This window comes from Anabrus simplex, chromosome 3, assembly GCF_040414725.1.
Source record: "Anabrus simplex isolate iqAnaSimp1 chromosome 3, ASM4041472v1, whole genome shotgun sequence".
In the NCBI taxonomy this organism is placed as follows: domain Eukaryota; kingdom Metazoa; phylum Arthropoda; class Insecta; order Orthoptera; family Tettigoniidae; genus Anabrus; species Anabrus simplex.
The window spans coordinates 433,615,956-433,628,780 of NC_090267.1; the positions used below are offsets into that span (position 1 = coordinate 433,615,956).

Here is a 12,825-nt window from a genome sequence, read left to right on the forward strand (position 1 = left end):
ACAAAATACATACTGTTTTATTTTAAGTGTGTCTTGCATACTGCAGTATTGCAAGAACTAAAATTTACATAAACAAAGGTACCCTTCCAAATGGAGCCACATTGCTCTGTCTGTAAATGAAAGATTTCACTGTATCATAAAAATCATAATTATCATTTTTAAGAAGTGTAGGCTAAACCAATAATTCAGACATAAGAATTGTAATAACACTTTCCTAGATAAAGTAATTTATTTCATAGGATCGGAAAATACATGTATGAAAACATAACAATAAAATATAGAATAGGTGGTGCATCATACTGGATTTATTTGCAGTTTTCACCATATTCATGAAAAAAAAAATCAGCTCTTTAATTACCAGTTGAGTGATAATACATTTTGGTACAGTACAATATTTCTTTCAATATATTAAGTACAGGAAATAATGATTAGAAATTCTTCGGTGTTCCGTGTTTAACTGTTATTTCTAAAAGGGTTGCCAGGTATCCTGATTTAATCAGGATTCTCCCAATGTTCCTGGTGAAAACCCAACTCATAACTTAAGTCAGTCAGGATTGGCAAAAATCATGATTACCCCAAAGTAGACATTTTACTGTAGTTTTGACTGTCCATTAGAAGAACATGAAGTTTTAAATAAAAAGGCTGTATTGTAAAGGCAGCATAACTGAAGATGATATGAAAACAGTGCTCACAATGTGGTACTTCCCTGAATTCTGTAGTGCTGTTCATTCCACCCTACTCCAGTCCGTAGGTAGTCAATAATCAGAGATAACAGCTTACCAAAGATAACATTAGAATCTGAATTGATGGTGAAGGCAAACTACTCATTTATATGCCTAGAGCTTCATCATTTTCTCACCATAGGAGTAAGTACTAAACTGCTGAGAAGTTTGAAAAGCGAGCAGAAAATATGCGTACAGTAGGATGTAATGCATTATTTCATTTTAAAATTGTTTATCAGTTGTGACTGAGTCATGTGTATTATTTGATATTTTCAGAAATTTTGAGAAAGTTAATGCCTAACATTATCTATAAGTATTATCTAGGTTTCAAAATGTCATTCAGAAGTAAGTCCCTATTCATTCAGAAAAAACCTGGCAACCCTGATTTCTAGCCAGACTCATGATGAAGTGTGAATACTAAGTAACATTGCACTGTTACAGCCAAGCATATGACAAATGATTTCTAGGGTATCAATAAATTAAATTTCCATGATATGCCACAGCACATTACGAACTACTAGAAAATAAATCCCATAGTAGAGGATCTATTTATGCAACAGCTATAACTAAGATAATATAGAATTATAACCCTTTTACTTACAGTTCATTTACAATGCAAAGCTTAGCTCAGAAACATTAATAGTTTGGTATTCTTGCATACCAATAATTCTAATGGCATACCATCTTTACTTCTAGATAATAAAGAGAGGAACAAGTTAACACTAATGACTACATATAATAATAATAATAATAATAATAATAATAATAATAATAATAATAATAATAATAATAATAATAATAATAATAATAATAATAATAATGGCAAAAATAATTAAGGAATATTGCAAAATATATTCATTTCTAAAAATCAACTCATGACCACACAAAATTATAAATACAGCGCGTTTGATTCTTGAGACATGAGACATATTTTAGAATATAATACTACAGACAAAATAAGAGAGAAGTGGTTTATAATGTTAGAGGAAAGTATTCCAAGCCTCATAAGTACTGACAATAATGTCTCATGAATGGGTAAGATCACTGCAAAACATGTAGTAAGATGATCAAACCATTCACCTTCCTCATGCTCCATTAGACGTAGAGTAACACTATCAGAAAATACCTGGAAATGGATTCTAGCAATTATCTATTACCCAACAAAAAATTAGTGCTTTGTACAGAAATACATGTACAAGAAAAAGCTATGAAGTCATAATAACTGCAACATAATAAACACATGTTTAAACAATAGAAAAGAACAACTCTCCACCCACACCTGAATAACAGTGATAGCTTGGAAGTAAAGTATGATGGGAAAAATGATTGATGAAGGAGTATGCTTGTGTATTTCAATAGAAAAGTTACATGGTAATGCACACAGCCAAAGAACTAAGATGACATTTTTATTAATTTATTAACTACATGTAGAATATTAAACCAAATGTAAAAATGTATAACTTTCTCTTTTCACAATATGTTCTTCATAATGATTTTTCTTTGGTTTATTTTTGTTGCTAAGTAAAGTACATAATTCAAGGAGATCTATATTAGATAATTCAAAATATACTTGATGGAATAGAGTAATTTTATCTATGTTAAAATTAGTTCAGCAGCTTTCATTTTGCTGCTGAAGGGTAAATTCAATGTGGATTACAAACTGAAGGAGAAAAAGGAAAAAAACAAATAATGTTACTGGTTTTATGTCCCACTAACTATTTTCACAATTTTTCTGAGGCACCAAGGTGTCAGACAAAATTGATGACAGACCTAAGCATAACTCACAGATACCATATGCAATGCATCATGAAATATAGAAGCAAATTAATTCATTCTTACCATCAAGTAAGAAAATGTTTTTTAATGATACAGATTACAGATCAGGAGCATTAAGTACCCAGTAGAATATACAACTTATCAAGGTCAAAGGGCTGATGACCTAGACATTAGGCCCCTTTAAACAACAATTAATCATCATCATCAAGGTCAAAGTTTTAGCTTCTGACATTACACTCTAAAGAAAGTGTCAATTTCTTACTAAAATAAATTTTTACTGGGTCTCTGTTTCAAGAAAACAAAATAACAACTACACAGAATAAAATAATGTTACACAATTTGAAAAGTCCAAACAGTTTAAGATAAAACAACTTTTATGTTTCTGGAAAATATGTTATTTCCATCCAGTTCAGAAATAAATTTTACATTCATAGATTTCTTCACTGAGATACACATCTTGGAGGAGAGAACTTAAATTCATATCTGATGTACTCCCCATTGCCAGTGTAAAGCCCTTCCTGGTAATATGCAAGTGAGATTATGCCCTGAATATACATTTTTAAAACTGGTGTTTATTAAGGTTATATCTGGGGAAATCAGTAATTGTTACTTTGTAGATTTGTACATTTCTTAAATGGTCCTAGTTTCTTCATTCTTCTTATCAGAAATAGGAGTAGGCTTTAAACTTAAGTCATATTTCACCACCTTAGATATATACGAACAGTGTTATTTAATGTGACCTAAAATGAGTTAAATACTACAAATTACGGCAGGAGTGTTTTCATTCAAGTACTACACTTTTCAGACTTCAGGATGAAAAGCTCAAGCCCAAGAATTATCTACATTACGTATACTGCTCGGGAGTATAGTATATCAAAGAAACATTACATATTTGTTTCCATAACATTAAAAAAATATATCAAGCAACAACTCAGTCTCTTGAATAAATAGATAATATAAACATGATGGGGTGATATCAGGTGTAGTTCAATAATATTAACAAATGAAATATTTCTGAATGGTGATCCAGTATGGATATTACCATTAATGTTCATATACTCACCATCAATTCCAGTACAACCTAAAACCAAGTGGTGGCAGACTTACTTTTTCTCTCTATGAATTTCAGTTTGAGACTTTTCAAAATGATGTTTATTTCAGTCATTGTAATACGTTGTGCCTCTATCTTCAAGAAAGCTTATAATATGAGATTAAGAACTTTGTTCTATCCAAGGCTGGCAATCAGCTTTCTCAGTAGCAAAGACGTAGTTTTATGATGTATAAGATATTTTCAATTATGACCACATGTTTAGGGAGCATTCATTATAAATTTCATCCAAAAACATTTTTGAAGCATGATGTTATTTCATGCAATTCATACAGAAAGTTTTAAACTACAATGGTTTTTGTGCATTCAAGTTCTATTTTCACAAAATTTTATCTCCAGCTGTTCTCCTTCTAAATTAGTATGTGGTTTTTCAAAACTTTCCATTTATAACAGTATAACTGCACAGTTGACCCAATGTAAGGACATGTATCTAATCTAGGGCAACTATACATTAATTTTACAATTAAGAAGTAACAGTGGAATGTGTGACAAACTATTATTTCACAGTTCATATGCTGTGGTAAATGGAAATCAAACTATTTTATAGCTGAGTGGTTGTTGCTACTGCTGCCACCACCATGACCGCAACCACCACCATCACTCGTTAGTACAATCACATTTTAACAAGATATTTCTAGTTGGAAATTATTCCTGTGGTGGTTTCTATATAGAGTACTTTATACGTTACACAGTGTCCTGTGGGAAGTCCTGGGTCTGGATCTGGGTATTTTTCTCTCCTCTTACTCTACATTCTCATCATTCTTCTCTGTTTGCCTCTCTTGACATTCACTTCTTCAACCCCCAACAGCCTTTCTTATAAGGGAGCTGTTTTGGTTAGATCAAACAGAATTCAATGAATCTCGGGTGAATGATCAATTAACATATCTTAAATTTAATAGTAATTACCTTTCTTTTTTTTTTTTTTTTCCTAAAATCAATGGCAGTGGTTATTGCAGAAAAATAGCTGGGTGACACAAAGTGGTTAGCTCATGACAACGTAGAATGACTGTTTGCACATCAGAAATATACTGACAGTTCTATTTTACAGTTACATAAATCACTTTATACAGCTGACAACACAAAGAGAATTTCACAAACCCAATATGCTAACACGTATAGTATATGATTATATCAAAATATTATGATTTTAATACTTGTATTGTTTATAATGGAAGCTATTTTTTTTCTTTTGCTAGTGGCTTTACGTCGCACTGACATAGATAGGTCTTATGGCGACGTGGGATAGGAAAGGACTAGGAGTTGGAAGGAAGCGGCCGTGGCCTTAATTAAGGTACAGCCCGAGCATTTGCCCAGTGTGAAAATGGGGAACCACGGAAAACCATTTTCAGGCTGCCGACAGTGGGATTCGAACCCACTATCTCCCGGATGCAAGCTCACAGCTGCGCACCCCTAACTGCATGGCCAACTCGCCTGGTAGCTAAAATATTATGTAGGATAAAATCTTGGTCATCTATATAAACATGCATGCTATTAATACAATTTCATAAGCACAATCTGGATTCCTGTTCAGAATAACTAATTTTATCATGCTCTGGGCAGCCAATGTAACAATGGCAGGCATGTAGCGATGTTCTGATGTCTCGATCATGCTACTTCGTTTCACTGCAATCAGTCTGATCTAACCCAAAACATTCCCCTGTTAGTAAGAGCTCTGTACCCTTTTATTCTAAAATTCAAGTCAGTATTCACCATTTAATTCAACTGTAGCCAATATAAAATACTTGTACATCAACAAATCACCAAAAATGATTAACTGCTTACTACACCAATACCATTCTTGGAAGTTCTTAATATTAATTACTAGAACAATACATGCGTATTTGAACAACTAATGGAGATGATACGAAAAAACACCTTCAATTAACAGCATAGGTTTCCATAATAAGGAGTAACTCTAAAGTATCAAATGATTTAATTGCAAACTAAACACAACGAGTGTGTATAAACAGTATCAGAAAAGTGTATTTCCAAAACATACTGGCCCCAGTTCTCACCATGTGATGCTTATCATTGCATATTCATGAATGAAAATCAATCTTAATCACTTATACAAATTTAAAACAAATACAAAAATGTCCTTGTTCATACTTTGGAAGTGTACTGCATTAAGTATTTGTACTTAATCTAGGATTTAAGTATATATAACAGTATGACTCCTATGGCAACCATATTGGACATTTCTTGTCTGTCTGATCATCACCTCATCCATTAACAGAAAGTCTCCATAGCTTTTGATATTTCAAAGTTCAAATAACAGGTATGGCTGCAAAAGTGTTTCAAAATACAACAATTATGAAATTACAAGTAACTTTAATTACAGATATTCAACTTGGTCAAATGACTAGTTATCAAAAACAAATTTTCTTCCAGGGTTCATACAATAAAAGGAAATGAGATGGGAGATAATGATGCAACTGAAGGATGGACTGACCCCCATTATAACATTTTTCTGTGCTTTACTCACTAGCTGCCACCACGTCTACCTGCACACTAGGAAGATGTGACTTGAACAGCACTGGCCTCAATATGAGGCATAAAAAACAAGATCACAAAAGGAATAAAAAGCCTAGCAAATAAATGTGATGTTTATGACAAAAAATGTATAAATCAAAATGAAATTATAATACTAGTATAACAAGTAGGCTATAACATTACATTTGTAGGATAGGGGTGGGTGAAATAATTAGAATATTTTACTTTTGTTCAATGGTCTCTCAGCCATAACAATGCACTTATAGCAGGTTAACATTACCAAGAAAGAAACCCAGGAAAAGCCCTACTAAAACATCAAAACAAATCATGATGTGAATAATACATACTCACAACTCTGGTTACTTAATGAAATAATTATGTACAGTGTACAATATATAAATATATTGTTCTTTCATGGTAATTAACATTAGTTTGGTCTTTTTATGGAGTGTAAATACTAGCCATCAGATCTCAGGGGTTGTATGAGTGATAATAAACAATAAAAATTAAAAACCCATTGAAATTGGCCTTCATGTGATTGAAATTATAACTGGATGTTTACTTTAGTATTCTAACGAGTCCACACCCCTAACCTCTTAACTGTGGATGGATTCCCTTCAGCCACTCTGGAAAGGAAGCATGGTCTCTTGCTGCTATGACCAGCAGATAGGTGGCTATTTGATCCCTTGGACACAACACCATGTATCCAGCAGTGCCTGCAGCTCAAAAATAACATAATTATTCGCTTACAACGATACCAAGTAATCTGGTAATTGCACACTTCTGTAAGACAGCCGCCAACAAATATGCAGCACTGATTTTTAAAATGATAACAAAAATAGTTTGTTTTCACATCTCTAAACAATGACTGGTGGTCTTATTTCTTTATTCACAACATAAAACCGGTGTTTGTGGCCAAAGAGTCCCCAGATAACGGCCATGTTTTCTATAAGAATGTTGAAAGGGATCGTAGATAAAGCACCACAGATGCACATGAAGAAACGTAGCATACCAAATCGGTACAGCGAGAAAGACTTCACCACACCAAACACATACATGTAGATATTCACAGCACCAATGAAGGCGCAGACAAAGTCCATCAGCGGTGGACATGGAATGGGGCAGAGTGCAGCAAGCACTACATTGGAGGTAGACAGAGGCATAGTAACCCAAGAGTAACACGAGATGGCAAGCAACCACTTGATGTGCAGTGGGATGGCAGGCGAGTGGACTACCAGCAAAATACCCTGCAACCATCGCTTCCGTTGTTGAACAAAGTCCCAGAGTGAGAAAGGAGACTTCTCCCACATCTCACCCTCCACAAAGTTGAAGGAATAACCTTCCTTGAAGGCTCGCATGGCAAAGAAACAGTCCTCTGCTACAGAACCATCTGGACCATTATCAAAAGACACTTGTCTTTCTGCTCCAACCTGAAATTTAAAGAAATAGAATCATGTTAGAAAGGACTGCAGGGGCATAAGAAAGCTAGATCAAGTAATAAAACTAAACATGGTCAGGTAAATAACATCAAATTAACTGTGAATATGAATGAAAAGCATTACACTTTAGGAGGTAAGTTATGAAGAAACTTTGAGTCTAATGTTGTTAAATTGCCATCTCTGTTTGGTTATGTGTCAATATGAAGAGTAAATTACTTTTAAAAGAATAATAATAAGATACATAATTTAACACACAAAAGCCAATGGGTAGATACTGGAAGAATCTGACCTCACTATTCTTGTAGCATATTTCTTTTTTAATGTTCCTCTCTTTATTTAAAGTACTTGGTACATTTCTCAATTCCCTCGTTCATGTTCAATTTTATAGTACACTAGCTGTTATGAACCTGTATTGCACCAGTGGTGCAATGAGTGGCAGCAGAAGAGACAGAGCACACCTCACATAGTCAGTCAGTGTAAATGTTTGGACATTATAGGACATATATCACTTTGTTTTCTTAGGCTTGGCTCTGTTAGGAAATCGAGGCCCAAACTTTCAATGCCCTCCCCCTTCTTATGACTAATTTTTCATTCATTCTTCGAGTGATTGTTCCTTCACGTTTTCCTCCTAATAATGTTGATAGTCGTCTTCATTTTCATAATCAATAGGTGCTAATGACCATATGGTTTTGCAGCTTATGAAACCAACCACCACCATTGGTTCATTTCCTTAATATCTCCACGACAGTGCTGCTCGCCATTGGTGGACCCCACAATAAAAATGTTCATTTCGATTTTATAGATAAATATAGGTACTATCAAGTTTCTAATGTTTGAAACTGATATAGTTCTAATAGAACCTATTCTTTAATGACATTGTCTGGCTCAAAAGCAAAATTGGTGGAGCCTGTACACTGACATTAGCATGCCAGAACAATATTCTTCACGGGTCTTCCACACCCATACAAGTCCAATGCTTTTACTACAGATTTGCAAATACACAATAGGTATCACAAACAATGCCGTCTCCTTAACGAAGGTTGGGGATCATTTCGGCAATTACATTTCTGGCTTGAGCTGTTTCTATACATTGTTGTAGACTTGTCCGCTGTACTGCAGTATACATGGAGTGGCCAAAAGTCACGGGAAAGGGTGTCCCATTTGAAAATGTGCCGTGTATGACCCTTGAGCGATGCGGCTAGCTGCGGAGTAGCTGAGCGTTCCGTTACAGAAAACAGTGTCGTGAAGATGGCAACACGTCGCGAGTTAACAGACTTTGAACGTGGGATTATCATCGGCGCACGGGTCATAGCACTGCGGAGATTACGCGCGAATTCGGATTTCCACGGTCAACAGTGTCGGGCGTGGATTTTCAATATCGCAGAGAGAATGTTGTCACCCGCGTAAACCGCCGCACGGGAAGACCACAGGTGTTTAACGAACGGACATCACGTCGCCTCCGCAGAACCATACTGGGCGCTCGACGGACTACTGTGAGTCAGATCACCGCCCGCTTGAATTTTGGGAGTCATGAACACATTTCTACTAGGACTGTAAGGAGGCAACCGCACCGCATAGGCTTCACCAGCCGACGACCAACTCGCGTCCCTTTGCTGACGCCTCGAAACAGAGCTCAACGACGTGCATGGGCCCGCGAACATCGGCAATGGACCGTGGAACAGTTGCGGCGTGTGGGTTGGTCCGATGAATCCCGGTTCCAGTTGTATCGAGCTAATGGGCGCGTCAGGGTGTGGCATATGCCCCATGAAGTCATGGATCTTACGTGTCAACAAGGTTGTGTCCAGGCGGGAGGTGGCTCAGTTCTAGTCTGTTCGGCGTTCTCATGGTCACAATTAGGCCGCATTGTCCGGCTATAGGGAGCGCTGACAGGTGCACGCCATGTGGACGTTCTTTCAGATCATCCGCATCCCGTTCTGACCCTAGAGTACCCTAATGAAGATGCCATGTTTCAACAGGACAATGCGCCATGTCACCGCTCTGTGGTGGCACGCAGGTGGTTGGAGGAGCATTCCAGTGAATTACGACCATGGATTGGCCCTTCAGATCCCCCGATCTTAATCCGATCAAGCATTTATGGGATGCTGTCGATGCTGGTGTACGCTCCATGAACCCCGCACCAACTACTGTGCACAAGACCAATTGTGGGTAACAGTGCAAGATGCGTGGGTCGAGATCCCTCCAGAGCGATTCCAACACCTTGCCGAGTCGATGCCTCGCCGTATTGCTGCCGTTTTGAGGGGCTCGCGGAGGAGCAACTTGTTATTAACATCATATTCGGTGTCTTCCCATGATTTTTGGCCACTCGCTGTATCAGAGAACCAGAAATCCTTCTCCTGCCTTTTCCTCGACCTTCCCTTCCAAGCGGATGCAATTTATATCTTTCATGCCTAGGAATGTGACCAACAAGATAAGAGGTTGTACTTATTTTGATGCTGTAAAGCAGCTCTCGCTTTGATCCTACCTTGCATAGGACTTCTTGAACCGCATCTCAAAAACGTTCCGAGTCCACAATTCTACTCCAGACAGGACGATAAACCAAACATAGCACGCAACAAATCCCATTCGTAGGTTTCAAACGCGTAACTGCTTCACTCGCACCTCTCGCTTCTTGCTATACCTCAACCCTAGCCCGCCAATGCACGGGTTGGGTCTGTGAGACCCATGCGCTGGTATTTCCAACATTTTCTGATAGACGGTGATAGCTGCATACTTCCGGCTTTTGCTACCTTCCTTTTATCACCGGTGTAGTATTCCTGCAGACGAACATGGAAGTGATTGCTTTAGTACGTGAGCAGTGGTAAGTTAAAGTGCTCTGTGGGCCTGTGAGACCCAACCCGTGCAGACGTGTAAGTTTTTTTTATCATCAGCATTTTAGTCTTTCCATATTAACCGTGTACATAAAGAAGATTATAGGGTGATTATTACTTAGCGTCTTGTCCAAATTCGTGGTTTAGCTAGCCTGGCTTCTTTCACCTTAGTTCCTTGGGTTTTAAGTACAGAGGTGAGACTGAAAATGGGTTGACCTAGGCTAATGAGTTCGTTTCTTCGTAGGTCTAAGAAAAAGGAGTGTTATGATGTCAGCAATCCACGTGATATGGAACGAGTTGCCGCATTATTGGAGGAACCATTATCAGATGATGAAATTTACTGTGGTTTTCCTCTCGTCGATGCTCAACGACGATAAAACTGAGGAAAGTATAGAAGGAAAGAGGAAGCCTGTAATAGTCACATTCCATAATTCAGGTAAGGGTGGTGTAGGCTGTGTAGACGAAAGGACGGCTCGAAACACTATAAGTTGGAGAATGGTCGTCTTCTATGCGTTGCTGAATATTACAGGCTTTAACGAATATTTAATATTCAGAGCCAACAACACTAACTCTCCGGACGCAAGGAACAGAATAATTTTTTTGAAGAGACTCTTGTTTCTTCTAACTGAAGAACAAATAAGAGAAAGAGGTGTCTCAAGATATCTTCCTAAGAGCATTCGCGATACTGCAAGAAGGATATCTGGCTTGACGGCAGAAGTAGGGCGTGAAAATACAGAAAATAAAAGAGGACGTCGTGCATACTGCAAGTCAGAAAAGACCCGCTACTCGTGCTGTTTGTGCAGAAAGTAAATGTATCTTGAACCCTCCGTATTTGTGTGCAGTGAATGTAAAGCTAAAATTTGAATGTTCCAGTGAACATTCTGGATTGTGAAGATTAGGTTATGACGACTTCATAAATTTTGACTTGATAAGTTCTGAATTTTGTGATCAAATAAAATATTGTGTGTAAATTTGCAGTGGTTAGAGAATTGCTTTGTAAAATGTTAAGTAAGTGTTAATCATCAAAGGTTTTGTGACGGCAATGTGTTTATGATGTTATCGGAATAGGAGGGAATGAATACTGAAAATTAAAATATATTAGCATACTATAAAAAAGAAATATGATGATGGGTCTGTGAGACCCAACCCGTTTACTCATGTAACTTTTTGTGACCCGTGCACTGGCGGGCTAGTCCTGATTTTTACGTCCGGATTTAGTTTGCGGTCAATCCAGCAGCCGAAGTTCTTTAAAGGATGTTACTGTTTATTTACCTCGAAGATTAGTGAAGAGTGTTTATCCCTCGTAACTCATATTAAAGGCTACCACAACGAACACTTATTTATGACGCACAATTCGGGACCATTCTTTAAAGGAAAAGTGCAATTATTTCGAATCACCGACTTGTTCAAGTTCGTAATATACAGTGCAGTACTCATACATAGAAAATTACGAAACTGTAGCTGCCTGGCTAAAGGGCATGGAACCGGGCCAGGAGGAAATAATTTGACCAAGCTAAATGCCAATGACTGGGATGTCATTAATCATGCAATCAAGAAATTAGATTACGGAGCCTACTCAGGAAGCAGACCATCACGACACCCAGCACTCCTCTCCCATGTCCAGCTCTATATGCTACATGTCCTCAACGTTTATTCAGTTATACTTCGTAGTTCACACTTCTCACGAAACCAAAAAGAGTTTAGTTTATCATCGCATAAACCTCGTATCACAAATTTCATGCTATCGAATCTTAAATACAACGAAAAGCCCTTTAATATAAAGCATCACGATCTGTATTATCGAGTATAACATTTAACACCTGTGAATCATTACCTTAATTTCTACTTTATATACGCAGACGATAACAGACAAAACATCACGGAGGACCTGTCAAAGAGTTGAAAATGACACGTGTGTGAACTATAGTCAGGGTATGTATAGCGATGCCATATTATTATTATTATTATTATTATTATTATTATTATTATTATTATTATTATTATTATTTACTTCTTACTACCTACTATCACTGTTTACGTAGACTTTTAAGGTGCCGGACTTTTCCAGCAGGAGTATTTTTTTATGTGCCGTTAAATTTATGTATTAGAGCACCTTCAAATACTACGGCATAAGTGTAAAGTCCTCAGGACAAGAGTGAAATACACAAGATACAACAGCACGCCTCCACGAAGAGGGAATCATGATGTTGATCTTCTGATCAGGGAAGCAGCAAGACAGGTGTCAAATAGACAGTACGACGTTCGCAGATCTTATAAGTCATCACGGAACACGCAGTGAAAAGAGGAAACGTAAGTATAAAGTATGTAATAGAGAATTTCCACGCGAGAAGCTCAAGAACTTAAAAAAACACCTCCACAAACTTTCTGAGCAGATGCTATGAAAGAACGAAATGTGCAGGGGTGCGCTTTCACAAAGAAGGAATCTCAACCCTCCGTGC

At 37.2% G+C, this 12,825-nt stretch overlaps 1 protein-coding gene across 1 annotated transcript in view; it reads right to left on the reverse strand.

The window, feature by feature from the left end:
* Positions 1–204: 204 nt before the first annotated feature.
* The window catches only part of egh (beta-1,4-mannosyltransferase egh), a 383,934-nt gene continuing 371,313 nt past the window's right edge, over positions 205–12,825 (reverse strand). The window contains exon 3 of the mRNA XM_067143461.2: positions 205–7,529. Coding sequence (XP_066999562.1) covers positions 6,957–7,529 — 573 coding nt within the window. The 3' untranslated portion in view covers positions 205–6,956. The remainder of the gene's footprint in view (positions 7,530–12,825) is intronic.